This window comes from Lonchura striata, chromosome 2, assembly GCF_050655825.1.
Source record: "Lonchura striata isolate lonStrDom1 chromosome 2, ASM5065582v1, whole genome shotgun sequence".
NCBI classification, from domain to species: Eukaryota; Metazoa; Chordata; class Aves; order Passeriformes; family Estrildidae; genus Lonchura; species Lonchura striata.
This window is the reverse complement of record NC_140704.1, coordinates 121,809,511-121,824,926: the sequence shown is the minus strand read 5'-3', so window position 1 is coordinate 121,824,926 and position 15,416 is coordinate 121,809,511. Positions and strand designations below refer to the sequence as shown.

Below are 15,416 nucleotides of genomic sequence, written 5' to 3'. Positions count from 1 at the left end.
GTAGGAAACTTATGAATGATTGCTTGTCTAAAATAAAATAATTTACTATAGACCTTTGAAATAAAAAGGCAAAATGGCGACCTTGAAATTTTTTTATGTTCTTTCTAATTGGCTAATGATAAAATGTTTTACTCTGAAACAACCCTCTATGATAATTGATTTTTTTTTTGTGCTGAGGTGGTAAAACAAGATACTTAATGGTGATAATGAGAAAGATTATAACTGAGCTTCATTTCCTCCCCTTATTCCCCCCACCCCCCCGACATTACATTTCAAACTATTCTCATTAAGCAGAAAATTAGACTTCAGAAGCCTATTGGTCCTCATTAGCATTCACTGATCCTTGGCTGGGTCTGTGTCCTAACATCTTTTAATTAGCACACTGCAAATCTAATCAGTGTAATAAACGCTATTAATCTTCCTTTTCACTTATTTTCTCCCAGCACATCATTTTGCCTTCCTGTGGGCCTCTGTGGGAAACACGATTCCAGCTACATTCTGGGCCATGTATTATCTTCTGCGGCACCCAGAAGCTCTTGCAGCGGTGCGTGACGAGATTGACCATTTGCTGCAGTCAACAGGTCAAAAGAGAGGGCCCACATATAACATCCACCTCACCAGAGAACAATTGGACAACCTGGTCTACCTAGGTAATTTATTTTTATCTGTTAGGAAGAGGAGAGGGGCTCTCCCGGCAAACTTGGTTTATCACTCATTTCTGTTTACTGAGAAGGTGGAGGACACAGCTGCCTAATTGACATAATAACACCCATTTACATCAATTATAAATTATGTAGTTTATAGCTGTAGATACTCTCATTGCATGTAAACATTAAAGCCTAGGTAATTAACTATGCAAGGTATGCAAAAGGCTAAATCGAAGCTTTGCAATTATTTGAAAAAAAGTTGATGCCTATTAAGTTGTTTGATTCTGAGCATCTGCCGAAGTGTTAATGCATTTCAAATACTTCTGTATGGTACTGCCAAGAAGGACCCTTTTCTGAAATTAAAGTGGGATTGTGTATTTAAACTGCAAATGTATTTTATCTGCAAGCAATTTCTTAATTTCTTTCTCTCTTTAACAAAACAGAAAAAGCTTCTAAAGCAGGCTTCTGTTGGGCAATGCCTCCAAATAAAATATAAGAAGATAAAAATTTGCAGAGGATAAATTATGTTTTCAGTACTTTATTCAAAAGAGGGAGTTTTAAGGGAGCTACATATCTTCCAGTTCTGGATCCAGGGCTCAAAGGGAGACCCTTGCCAATGGTCACTGAATGCTGTTTGAATCAGGAGCTGTAGAGCATCAACTCTTGGTTTCACTTCATTTGGTAGTGCATAGACACTGGCAAGAGAAATGGTGAAAATAACCCAAGAGATGAAAGACAGGTAGGTACCTAACTTTTAATCATCTGTGAGTCTCCACAAGTAGTGTTACAAGGGCAGACAACAGCAGAATAAAAGATTAAAGGTTAAATAATCATCTGTTTTTAAATATCAAAACAAATCCTCTGTTCAAAACAAGCTCATGTACATAGATCTTGGTAGCTCATGACCTGAATTGATGCTCCACTCTTAAACAAAGCTGTGTCAAGGGATGATGGTGGAGCAGTGCATTCTGTGCCTAGTTTGGATCCTTGTAATAGCAGCCATTCTCCAAGATCATCCGATGTGGCACATTTCAAGAATCTGTGTGCAAACTTGATTTGATTACTACAAATATAAAATTGAGTCCAATCCATTTCCTTTGTGTTAGAGCATTAATATTAATCTTGCATATCGTGAGTTGTTGCAGAGGATAGATAGATATGGTTGTTATTTTAGCTAGCCGGATGTCACTTCTACCCTTGGATGAATCATGGAGTGAAATGGACTCTTCCATCCCACCCCGCAAGAGATTGTGGTTCATCCCGCACCTCTGTACCTGCCCCTGAAGCATCGCAGTCTGTAACCCCATTGGCCCATGCCTTGTCCCAGCCCACCTAGGAACCCCTGAAAAGGGGGCTCCGAGCGGCCATCCGGCCTCTTGGATTTCCTCCCTCTCTTGGCCCTCTCCTCTCTTGGACTTCCTCCCTCTCTTGGACTTCCTCCCCCTCTGGGGCTTCCCCTCTCCTAAACCCTCCGTTTCTCTCTCCCCTCCCCCGTCCTCCTAAGCCCAGCCACGTGCTATGCCTGAGAGCACGAGGCCTGGGCATCCCTGAATTCTCCAATAAACCTCTTCCCCCAAGAGCAAGCTTCAGAGATCTCTGCCTCCCTACACCCCAACCGTGCAAGAGGAGCCTACTCTTCCCTCAACTGGCGCCCAACGTGGGGCGGAAAAAGGAACCCACGAATGTCGACACCTCCATGCACGGTAATTACCTGTGATAGCCTCCTCTTCGCTCTGAGCACAGGCTGTCGTTGCTAAGCAACGTAGAAGCCTTATCTCTTTAAAGTTTGCCGAGGCATTTTACCCTCGAGCACCATCGCCTGTAAATAGCTGGCTTTTGGAGCTCTTGGGACTGCCCGAGCAAGGAGCTGTGAGCTGGTGGCACGTGGCCACGTTAAGAGAGCGCACCGAGCACTGCCTAGCACTGCCTGCGCTGGAAGCCCCGAGGGGGGAGGTCTGAAGGTCCCGAGCACGGAAAAGCCGTCCGGAGAGACGCCCGGAGCTCTGAGGGGACCTGTGCAGAGTCCTGAGGAGAGGATCTCTGCTTTTGCGAATTTGAGGTGAGCTACACAGGTCTAAAATATGGGACAATCCCACTCTACCCAAGATAGAGATCTCTACAAACAATTGAACCATCTTTTACGTAGTTATAACAGTAGTTTGCCTAAGAAAGAGTTAAAATCCCTTTTGGAATGGGTCCTGCCCCACTTCCCTCATGCGGATCGATCAGCCGCCTTTACCAAAGAATTCTGGGACTCAGTAGGTGATAAGCTTTTTATTGAGATTTCCAGGAGAGACGCCGTTGCTTGCAGGTTACTCCCAGCTTTTAGAGCTGTGGCCGAATTGTTCGTTCCGCGAAAGCCGGTCCCGGCCATGTGGCCGGCCCGCGCGGCTGCTGACGGCCGCGCCGCGATCCCCTTCCGCCCCGCCCCTCCCCCTCCCGCCGCGGCCCCGGCCGCAACCGCCGCGGCCGCGACCCCTCCCCCTCCCGCCGCGGCCGCCCCTCTGAGTGACGCGGTGCCCGCCGCCCCCGCCCCGGCCCCTGCGACCCCCCACCCAACCCCCGCGCCGCGCCGCCTGCCGCCGGCCCCCGCGGCCGCTTCCACCCCTGCCGCTTTTACCGCGACCGCGAGCCCACCCCCAACCGCCGCGGCTGCGCCGGCCCCCGCGACCACCCCCCGCACCCCCCCGATCCCCGCGCCGCGCCGCCTGCCGCCGGGCTCGGCGGCCCCCGCCGCGGCCGCCCCCGCCCCTCCCGCCCCCGCCGCGGCCGCCCCCGCCCCTCCCGCCCCCGCCGCGATCAGCCCCGGCCCCGCCCCACCCCCCGCGGCCGCCGCTCCTGTCCCGGCCCCCGCGGCCACCCCGCCCCCCCCACTGGCCGCGGGGCTTGTGCCCGCCCCGGCTCCCCCCGAAACCCCCCTAGCAGCGGCTGTTGCTACTTTCGTTGGCTCCTTACAAAGCGCCTTCGCCGCGTTTCTACAAACGCTCGATCCGGCGATCACCGCCGCCGCTGCCTTGCCGCCGCTGCCCGCGCCGGGAGGGCGCTTGGCCACGCCCCCAATCCCGGACGTGCGACAGGAAGCACCGGGAAGCCCGGTGCGCCCACCCCAGCCCGAGCCCCGGCCGTGGGGGGACACCCCGGGTCCCCGCGCCGCGACCCCGCCACCCCCCGCCCCCCGCAAACCCCCCCGCGGAACGTCCCCATCGTCAGCATGCTCCGGCGGGGCGGCAGACGCGGCCGCCATCTTGGTTCGGCCGGCGGACCACGTGGTGCGCCCCGCGCATGCGCAGTTCGCGGTGCCCCCGGCCCGGCCGGTCCCCGTCGCCTCTGCCGCGCCGCCGATAGAGCCTGCCACTCCCGCCGCGCCCCGTGCCGCGACCCCACCACCCCCCGCCTCCCGGCAACCCCCCCGCGGTGCGGGCCCAACATCAGACGGCTCCGGCGGGGCGGCAGACGCGGCCGCCATCTTGGTTCGGCCGGCGGACCACGTGGTACGCCCCGCGAATGCGCGGTTCGCGGTGCCCCCGGTCTGGCCGGTTCCCGCCGCCTCTGCCGCGCTGCCGATGGAGCCTGCTGATCCCCACGCCGCCCGTGCCGCGATGTGCGATCAGCCAGAACCCCCGAGCTCAGCAGCGGCGCCGGCAGGACCCCCGGAGCCGCCAGAAGGAGTTCCACCGCCGCTGCCGGGGAATTTCGAGTCGCTTCCGGGTTTGCCGTTAAAGCCCTCCGTGCCGGGTGCCCGCCCGGAACTCCGGCTAGCCGCGCAACAAGTAGTTCTCGTCACCCCACCGCCGCCCCTACAGCCCCTGGATGCCCCCACTTCCTCTCCTAGGCTGCATCCACATTCCACAGCTGCAGCCTCAGCTTGGAGAGAGCCCTCCACATCCTCAGGTTTCTCCCATGAGCCTTTGCTGACAGTCTCCACTCCTGCCCCTCTGCCCCAGCTGTTACCAGCTGCTGCATCTAATTCACAGCTTAGCATGCAGCCAGGGAAAGAGGAACAGCACCTGGCAGCTGCTTTGACGAGTACAGGATCCACGGAGAACTGTGCTAGCCCTACCAGTACCACCCCTGCTGCCTCAGTTTCCCAGGATGCTCAGGGGATCATCGATGGCCTCCAACTGATGGACAGGCATATATCCAAGCCTCATAGTCCCAGAGAGTGGACAGCTGTCCCATCTCTGGACAAGACAGAATTCCTAGTAGCGGCAGGAGATAGTTGCTTCCCTTTCTCCTATGGTTACCAGCTGTTGGGGGGTACCATAGAAAAGACATCTAAAACCCTAGAAAGCAGCTTATTAAAACAGAAAAGGGGAATATATAAGGCCACACCCCAAAATAGCTTCAACAAAGCCCCATATGCATACAATCTTTCAAATTGCTGTATAGGACAGCCTGACATGCCCATTTACAGACACTTTCTGAACAACAAAAAAGTAAAAATAAAAGTCTTGATCAAGACCTCAGTCACAGGACAAATAGAAAGCCCATGCAACCTCGTAACATGGGAGAGAGGGTTTGCTTGTGTCTCTACAGGTGAAGGACTCAGATGGATCCCGGCAAAGAATGTAAAGCCTTACCATACACCAAAATCTGGCAGTGCCCTCACCAGTGGCAATGACTTTGCAGGTGCAAACCAAGAAGCAGGCGCTCAGATTTGAACTGTGCTAAGACGAGATGAAAACTACCTGCCAAAAACAACTCAAGACTATGGACATTTGTTTTCACATGCATGTTAATTTTGTACCCTTGTTGTTACATTTGTTCTCTTATTTCAAATTTTTGTATTGAGATTTCACCTATAGGTTAACCAAAGACAAATGCCTGGGTAACTTTGGCCAAGACTGCAAGCTCTGATACCATATCTCTAACTGATACAAAGCTCTAATAGACTTTTTCAACCTAGTCAATTATAGAACCTTCCCCAAAAGGTTTTAATAACACTACCTCAGTTAAATTCTTCCATTTGACTGAAGTATTCAAATGGTTAAAATGCTCAATCAGTAAAGAAATAAACGCCACCTTGATTACAATTAATAATCTAGCTAAACAGTTTATCTGAAGGTTTGAGCTCTGCATCTTGGCTGAAGGAACTCTGTAATGTAAGCTTGATTGTTTTTAGAGTAATAAGTGTAGTTTCATTAGCAATAGGTTATGTACCCCAAGTTGTGCAAAAATAGTAATTAAGTCTGTATTTACCTTTTCAAAAGTTTAACGAAAAGGGGCAATTGTTGCAGAGGATAGATAGATATGGTTGTTATTTTAGCTAGCCGGATGTCACTTCTACCCTTGGATGAATCATGGAGTGAAATGGACTCTTCCATCCCACCCCGCAAGAGATTGTGGTTCATCCCGCACCTCTGTACCTGCCCCTGAAGCATCGCAGTCTGTAACCCCATTGGCCCATGCCTTGTCCCAGCCCACCTAGGAACCCCTGAAAAGGGGGCTCCGAGCGGCCATCCGGCCTCTTGGATTTCCTCCCTCTCTTGGCCCTCTCCTCTCTTGGACTTCCTCCCTCTCTTGGACTTCCTCCCCCTCTGGGGCTTCCCCTCTCCTAAACCCTCCGTTTCTCTCTCCCCTCCCCCGTCCTCCTAAGCCCAGCCACGTGCTATGCCTGAGAGCACGAGGCCTGGGCATCCCTGAATTCTCCAATAAACCTCTTCCCCCAAGAGCAAGCTTCAGAGATCTCTGCCTCCCTACACCCCAACCGTGCAAGAGGAGCCTACTCTTCCCTCAGTGAGTCTACTAAGTTGGTTCTATCCGGAGTCATGGCTGTTTTGATGCAGATTTATCTCTAACCAATAGAGAATGTTTTTGAAGTAGAGGAGGTATTGGATGACAATTCTGGTGAGTAACTTGATTTTCTAAGCATTTAATGGACTTCTAAGGAGCACAAGTAAAACTACTTCACATCAGAGCTAGCATACACCAATAAGTAAGTTAGCAAGCATCAAGAAGATCAGAAGATAACTTAGTTTATATTTATAGACTGAGATGGGAATGGCCAGTGAAAAAAAGAGGGAAAAAAAAGGCTCCCTAAAAGTGTAGGAATAAGAAATTAAAACCATGTAGTTCACTAAAACCATCTGGTGCAAAACAGTATGAACAGTTTGAAAACATTAACTGTGTCATTCTTCTGCTTCTTGAAATCTTGAAGTACCTTGGTAGCATTTGATTTATGCGTTGAGAGGGAAGTGCCACATCCTACTTTGTAGTATTCTTGTAACACTTTTGTTAAATTTCATAATCATGTTAAACATAATGTGATATGAACAGAAGCTAGATTTCAATTCTTCTGGCACTTAAGTCATAAAGGGCTGGATACTGTCCCATAAAATAATAATATAGAAAAAAATCTGTACCATGAGAGAATTAAGAGTCATGCTTCAGTGGAAATGGATGTTTTGTTAATAAATGTGTAGGAAGGACAAAGGTCCCAAATTGCACTGCTTGCACGCCAAGACCTCCCCTCTTGCAGGAAGGCCACTGACCCCAAACCTCCAAGACTGAGTTTTTCCTCTTTCCATTCCCTCTGTACCAACCCAGAGCATAGGAAACTGGGATTGTGTCCCTGCTCTCAAATGAGGCAGACCAGGTGGGATGCTTGCATGTTCATCACCTTGTCATCTCATTCTCCTGTTTTAAGTGCTCTGATTCCCCGTCCTCTTTTTGGCCTGCTGTAACAAGAGTCTTTTTGATTCTTCATGCTACAGAGAAGAAGCACAAATTGCTAAAAGTCTTTCTCTGGAAGAGCATTGTTGTTATGGTCAGATTGTTGGGTCTAGGGAACAACATGGCCTGATTTACTTCTAAATTCTAAGCTCAGGTACATTATTATTTTATTATAAAAAAAACCAAACCAAACAAACAAAACCAAAATGCAAAACACATTCAACCCAAAATCAAACTAGCAAATTTTGGCCCTGATTATCTTCTTCTGATGGTATTTCTGGGGCAGAACCCTTTGTATTTTCTGCGTAACACAGTACAGACCCAAAATCCAAACGTGTGTATTTGTGTGCATAGAGTAACATAGATTGTTAGACATTATGGCTCACAACAGAGCTCTAATATGTAAAGGACAAATGAAAATGGTCTGTCAGTTAAACTGGCTATAATGGAAATGCCGAGGGTAAATCAGAGATGTACTTAGTGCATGTTTAATGCTAGGCATGTTTAGTCAGTTCGTTTATTTAATATTAGTCCATTCATTTATATGGTGAAGTATTCTTGCCCCAGGTCATTGCTGAATCCCAGATATTCCTGCAAAAAGAGCACAGCTTGAAAAATTGTTTTGTACACAAGAAAGGGTAGGGACCCAAAAAGAGCTAATACAGAGTGTGTAGTCATAACACAAATGCTAAGCATTAAAATCAGTGGTTGAATTGAAAGGGAATAAATATATTTTTCTGGAATGGGCTGGGCAGTACCATTTAGGTCTGAGTAACATGCAAATATACTTTTTTCAGATGATCGTTTGTGTTGGCACACCCTGATGCCTGTGGGTAAATGACCCCCCCAAATATTTGCATACTCAATAACTATTTTCCTACAATACACTCTAATAATTATTGCACCCCGTTACCTGCTCTGTGTTAATGTAAAATTAACAATCCATTACTGCACAATAAGTTTTATAAAACATTTACAGATAGAGATCATGTTTAATTAAAATTAACTTGCCTGTGAAAGCCAAATGCACTTATGATTCGCAATGACCTTTTATTACCTGCAGTCCCTTGTTTTGGCTGGATGATTGACAGCTTGCTGTTTGGCTACCATGTTGTATTTCAGCTGACAAGACTTTTCATTTTAACTCAATTTGCCTGCCTATCACAAGCTGGTGGCAGGCCAGGCTCAAGTCACCCAGCTTTGCCTCAGCAGCTTGCTCTATTTCTCATTAGTACGCATTTATTCAGTGGAAATTGGAAGACAAATGCTTGAAGGCATGTGAACTAAGTATAGCAAATTAGGGTTTAAAGACTGAATATTTATAAGTATATTGAAACAGTTTTTTAAAAAAAAATGTCTAGAATGAATTGGAAGCTAAGTGCTAGCTTTAGTATAAGAGAAATGAAGAGAGAAGTGGGAGGATTCTAAGAATAACAATACTATGAGATATATCTCTGTCTTCCCCCTCCTTCTCTCTCTAGAAAAGATGTAAAATCTCTCTGACAACACCTTATCAAACAACAGCCTGGCTTCTTTATGTAGTGCTTGCACAGTGAAGTTTAGCATCTCATGTGTGTAAGAAGGGGGGAAAAAATGAGGGTCATGTTCATTTGCTGCTTGGTTATCCCTTGGTATGCTTTAAATTGCCTTGTTTGTTCGGCACAAGCACAGAAACAGATGTTGCTCTACCATGCTGGATAATTTACTGTACCTCACGGTGCAGAATGGAAGGCCTCCCAAGCTACCCAGCTGGTCTGTCAGCGGCGATGGCTGGTGTCTGCTGAACTATGACAACTGCAAGTAAAGGCTGCAGTTTTATTGTGCAGTTGTCATTCCTCTCAATGTATAGCTCTGGCATTTGTGGAAAGCTGACTGTCTATTTTTTTAATGTGAGCCTGCAAAGCCATATAAGCTCCATTCTCCTTTGTTGATCATAATGTGACTCATTACTTTTGTCATCTAATGATTATCGGCATGATCGCTCAGAGCGAGAGCCAAGCTCGCCTTCCACACATAACTGGTACTGGAAGGTAAAACAGATTTGTCATTTACGATCTGACCGCTAAGCCACACTTTGTGCTCCATTATTGTGATTAACTTCTGCATAAGATATGCTGCCCAATTGTCATTTGAGATCCGGCAGCGGGCAGGGACTGCCACGCTTTCTGGGAGGATGTCCACCGATAGGAAGTGACCGCATTGCTTGGGTGGTTAAACGTGCTGCTATTTTGCTGTGGCACTTTATATAAAATTATTTCGCTTTTTTTTTTCCTCCTTCCCTCTTCCTCATTTGATTTCTGCTGTCTCCACATATGTCAACACCATTTCCAAATGGTGGACTGGTACAAAGATACCAGCTTCATTTTCTGCAGGTTGAAGGCAGTCTGGAGCTGAGGCTGGACCCTTCCTTTGTACCGCGTAAAGTTTTGTTGCCAGAGCGCTGCCAGTTGAAATCTATCGTGTCAGGTGCCTTGTGGCTATCCGCAGTAGAGGCCATCTTCTGGAACCAGGGTTCTTTTCTGGCTTCGTCACCAACAAGCCGATTTGACTCTGCCTGATTATAGTAACGAAGGCAGTCCAAAAGAATATGCACAGACTCACTGTACGTCACATTGAATCACAGCACTGGCCACACAAAGCTGACCGCAGCCTCATTTCTTTAGACAAATGCATGCTTAAGGAAAAACCTCCTGCAAGAAAACATCCAGAGCCACTTTATTTGCTATGCATGCTGCACTAGATTTAATTTTTAGTGAAAGAACGTTTGTTATTATTTTTTTCAGAGGCATCTATACTGGGTAGCTACTGTCTCTAATAAACGAACCTTTTGGGTGCAGCAATTGCAGTGCCTTGGTGAACACTTAGAGAAGGCTTATTTGATATCACAAAACATAGAGGCAGACACAAATGGATTATTACATGCAAATGAAACCCTATTTTAGGCTATTTTTCACACTAATGATTAGAAGGAATCAAGTCACATATAACAGTGCCCATACACACTGGTGGAAAAATAGTCAGTTTTGATTACAAAGTGAGAGATGCAGCCCTAGACAGGAGCTACATGCTGATATACATGCTATCAGAATGATTTATGCAAATTATGCATATTATTCCCAAAGGAATTCCTCCTCAAACTGCCAGGATAAATTGCCGGAAATTAGCCATAAAATCTGTCGTGCTAGGAGCAAAAGGTGAAGGCCACTGGGAAAGCAAGGACATTCAGCTTCTGGAGCCTTCCAGGATGTGATGGTGGAGACAGAAATCTTGCGTTCCCCAAACCTGAAAGGACTATGTTTTGTTTCCTCTAGGCCAATTAGAAGTGTCTTTCTCTCTTAAAATTACTAGGCAAATAATGAATTGCTTTCATTCACTCTGACCACAACAGACACTATAATTTGGCAGCATAGTGCAATTGAAAAGAAAATGCATTTAAAAATTCTCAGAATGACTACAGAATTAACAAGCAGAATGATTTCTAATGTATAGTCCTACCATTAAATCCAACATCTTTCAAAAAGCAAGCTAAACAGCTCCATGGATGCTTTCACTGGTACTTGTTTGCAACCGCCAAAATATATGTAGATTCATAAACCGTTCATGTAGTTTGATTGCGTTGTTTTCAACAGGATGCCTGAATAATGACTTTCCACCCAAAACCTGGTGCTGCTTACAACCGACAGGATTTCTCATCACCATCAGGGAGTATCACTTCGGGAGGTTCAGCATCCCTGACTGCCCCACCCCACCCAGCCCTGCGGGGTTGTGTATTGCCTCCTTCTGGTCTCTGCTTTATGTTTGGTTTTGTTTGTATGTTTTTTTCCTTTCTTTTTTTCCCTTTAGCCTGCCCTACTAAACTCCTGGAGAATCAGCAGCTGTAGCCATGTATAACTTCCAGTCATCTCCCATATTTCTGATGCTTCCCCCTCCCCCCTTTTTGTTTAATTGCAGAGAGTGCCTTAAACGAGAGTTTAAGAATGTGCTCGTCCTCCATGAACATCCGCATCAGCCAAGAGGATTTTGTTCTCAAGCTAGAAGGGAATCAAGAAGTCGTTTTGAGGAAAGGAGACTGGATAGCCCTTTACCCGCAGATTTTGCACATGGACCCTGAGGTCTATGAAGATCCTAAGGTAAACATTCAGCTGGTGCTACTCTTCTTACTCCAGGCACATCGAAGCAGTCAAGCCTTTTGTGGTCTGTGGGTTGGTTTTTTTGGTTTTTTTTTTGGTTTTTTTTTTGGGGTTTTTTTTGTGGGTTTTTTGTTTGTTTTTTTGTTTTGTTTTTTTGTGGGGGTTTTTTGTGTTTTTGTTTTTTTTTCACTGCTGTTCTTTCTTGTGGAACAAATCTTCCTAGTTTCAGATGTATTTTCTAGGACCCTGCAGGTCAAAGGATTCATGGCCTGAAGAGAGAAATATGGTGATGAGACTGACTGCACTGCTTTCAAAGGAATTGACAATTGCACATTGACTACCATAAACTTTAGGCTAAATGTGGGCTTTGTTTGGCAGTGGATCATTTGATACCCAAGGAGGGCTGAATAATAGAAGGTGGTTTAAATAGCAAATAATGTGGGCCATTTAGCTAAGTGCCCGCAAAGCATCATTGACTCTCTGAAGCCCTATAATAGCAGTGTCTTACTTGAGCCTTATGCTTTTTCACCTCCCTTCGTAGGGATTCACCCCTTCTTGATCAATTAGAGTGTTGTGGACTTGAGACTGTAAAGCTGTTGCTCTGCAGTGAAGCTCGGAGGGTAATTGTGTCATCTCCTTGTATTTTTCTCTGACGCTCAAGTTAATGAATATCAAAGACTCAAAATTAATCCACCCTGCCTCAGCTGTAATACAGCTTCAGAAGTTCACCACCTGCATGCAAATGCAATAGTCCTCCTCTCGGCTAGGTTGCTCCCCAGATTGCTGTCCCCAGCCCAGGGTGCCACAGAGGAAGAAGAAGAAAGAGCGAGGGTGCACGCTGAGTCTGCTAAACAGCTCGTCTGCCTGAGAGGGAAGAGCTTGTACTTCATCCATTCCTCACCCCTATTTTCCTAAGCAAATGGCTGTCTCCCAGCCATGCTGATTTCCATCCTCGGCATTTGAGCCAAAGAAGAAAGGAACTAAGTTTTTTACATGTTTATAGGAAGCCTGTGTTAGAGACATTGCTCCGTGAAGCTCTCCCTTTCAGGAATTTGAAGATGAGAGCTTGCAAAGAAAATATGAGATTCAAGTGCCTCGTTGGTGCAGGACAGCATTTCGTTGTGTAGGAGCTCTGCCAGCCTCAGTGAGAGGAGGTGTGGAGCATGTTGGAGTCAGGAGGAGTAAGGTATAGTCACTGTGATGAACATTGGAGCCACAAGAATGAAAATTACATTCTGGGGTGCTCTGCTAGCTGTCCCCACCCAAAAATTAAGATAAAGCCTACAGAGAAAATCAGGGTTTTAAAAATAATTCATCTATTGGCAAATAGTTGATTAATATTTTTATCCTTAAAAAGGATAGATAACAGCTAACAAATAAGCTTTTTTTTTTTTTTTTTTATCCTTAACACTTTATTTTGGAGAATGTTATTGATTTGTCAAAAGTCCATCTGTTTGTTTAGGTCCTAGACCAAAAGCATCAGTGTGGAAACTGATCTCCTCCCTTATCCAATAATTGCCGGAATATATTACCATATTTCCATTGCTTGAATATATCTGCTTAGTATCAGCTCCGCTCAGCTTTCACAGTACAGCTTTAGTTCATATATTTTATCTTTTTGATAGTGAATGAGCAATCCACACATTGCAGTACATTGATTTCAGCACATGGGCCCCTCTCGAAAAGTGGGGAAATCACTGTTCTGTTTGGTTCTTAAAATATGCAGTGTGCTTTCAACAATAACTACTGAGGATCAGATAGAGATGGAGAATGAATTTTTTGAAAGGTGCAGTCTTGAGCTTGTCATGTATTTAGGGAAAACTTTTCCTGGGAAAACAGGCAGCTTGATGAGATAATTTTGTAGCAATGCTTTTTCTCCTGGATACATAAATTTAAGTTCATGCTATCTTGTGCTTTGGCACCATATTGTGTAAGTGTAAGCATATATTTCTGACCTCTTTCTCCACCCATTAAGGTCTAAATAAATTAGTCCATCTTCTATAAATTGTGTAAGTGAAACCCTAAATTATAACTCAGCTAGTTATAGAGCTCAGTAAATGAACTCTGCAAAACCTGTAAGACTAAATATCAGAAAACCCTGCAGGAAATCCTCTATGGTGACTTCCCAAACAAAGCTAAATACAGCATGTGACAGAAGGAGACTTAGATCAATCACAGGAGATTGCTCAGTTTTCATAATACTTGTAGCAGCTCATCCACACAGAACTTCATTCCTTGCTTTCGCTCAGCATCCTGACCTTTCTCCTTGCTGTCAGCAACCATGTCTCTTTCAGGAGACCTTGTGCATGGCTGAAAATTCCATAATTTTTAAAAATTAGTCTTTATTTAGTCAGTGAACTAGCTTTTAAGGAAAGACTACTCAACCCAAGGGGCTTCAGCAGCACTGAGTTTGATGTCATTGTCATTGGCTGCATTCCTGTCTCACACTTGTTTTCTGTTTTCCCTATTCCTCAGACAGCAAATAGTTCTTTTGTTAAAAGCAATTGCAACTCTCAGAAAGCTCTTAATATGACAAAGAAAGCATAAGGTCTCACCCAGTGTGTCTGTGTGTTCAATAGCACAGTTCTTGTATTCTTCCAGACACCAGAAGTGCACCTTGTGAATACGTTTGAGCAAAGTGAAGAGCTCTGGGTTGAGTTTTTAAGATACTGCAGTTCATATTCAGCAGTGCTTTTTTAGACCAGCGGGATTTAAAATTCAGGAAGTAAATCTTATGGCATTCTGGGCTTTCATTTGTTACTGTGCTGCTCCAAATGAAGCAATAACTTCCTGGCAGAAAAAAATAAAGGCGTGCTTCCTTTTAGCTGGGGTGTTCGGGGAGACTGAAAAGAATTACTTGTCAGTGGAAGCAGACATAGAATCGCCTTTATATTTGTGGAAAATCCAGGCCTCTGCCATTTAGTGAAATAAGCTTTTGCTCTTCAGCACCCAAAGTTGCATCCCCTCCAGTGCACCTAATATTTGTTCCCTTTCTCACTGACCACCTCCCCTGACATTTGTTTCTCAACAGCAAGACCTGGAGTTCATGATTTTCAGAGCCTTTAATCAAATTAGTAGATCAGTATCAGTGTATTTTTAATGGTGGTGTGGGGTTTTTTAATCAGTTGAGGTCGGTTTCTGTCTGACTGACTTGTTCCCAGCCAGCTCCAAATGGCTGCTGCTATAGCAGATGTATGCAAAGCAGGACAAATGCTAATGAGTGACCATAAGCAAGAAGTGCCTGTCATTTTTATTCAAAGCATGCAGGAGGGTTTTGTAAGTGGTTAATTTGCCATTGACTGAGTGAGGATGCCAGATCTCCTTCATTCAAAAACACAAATTATCTCTAAACAGGGATCCTGCTACTCAAAAATAGTCAGAAATATGTTCAATTTATGGAATGTAGGTTACAAGTGTGACCTCAAGCCCTACTTGAAAACACCCTCTTTATAATGGTCACTCACTGGCATTGTCCTGCTTTGCTCACAGCTTCTGCTGCAAAATACTTGGAGGTAAGATGTGGCAAATTAAGCAGCAACCATCTCCAACTGAAAGGAAAACTGACTGCAAAGAGTTGAATTTTCCAAATAATCTGCACCATTCCATGCAAAAGAAGGATGGATTTTTTTCTGGCTTGCAAGAGCAAAATCGGTGCAATGCATTAATTTATTCATAGGCATTTGCAGAATTTGGCAGATTATCCTTATTCATGATGTATGTACCACACTGAATGCATATGATGCTTTACAAGAAAATTGTCCTTCCACTGAGGTTCATTGTCCCTGCTACAAAGCGGTCAAAATCTAATTACAATCAATATAGGCCAGACACTCAGTGGATGAGATGAGGAAGTTGAAGGAGCTTGATGTAAAAGGACTGAGCTAAATAAGTGGATTTAAAGAATGTTCTTTGCAGGGAAGATAATGTGAGTTAATGAAACTTGAGGGAGCCAACTAAAAAGAAGAAG

At 45.4% G+C, this 15,416-nt stretch overlaps 1 protein-coding gene and 1 long non-coding RNA gene across 3 annotated transcripts in view; one reads left to right on the top strand and one right to left on the bottom strand.

Annotated features, from left to right (window-relative positions):
• The window catches only part of LOC110484736 (uncharacterized), a 60,461-nt gene that overhangs the window by 35,701 nt on the left and 9,344 nt on the right, over positions 1-15,416 (bottom strand). The window lies entirely within an intron of this gene.
• Positions 1-15,416, top strand: part of CYP7B1 (cytochrome P450 family 7 subfamily B member 1) — a 131,218-nt gene that overhangs the window by 109,352 nt on the left and 6,450 nt on the right. Inside the window, exons 4-5 of the mRNA XM_021555623.3 lie at positions 444-650; positions 11,271-11,449. Coding sequence (XP_021411298.2) covers positions 444-650; positions 11,271-11,449 — 386 coding nt within the window. The remainder of the gene's footprint in view (positions 1-443; positions 651-11,270; positions 11,450-15,416) is intronic.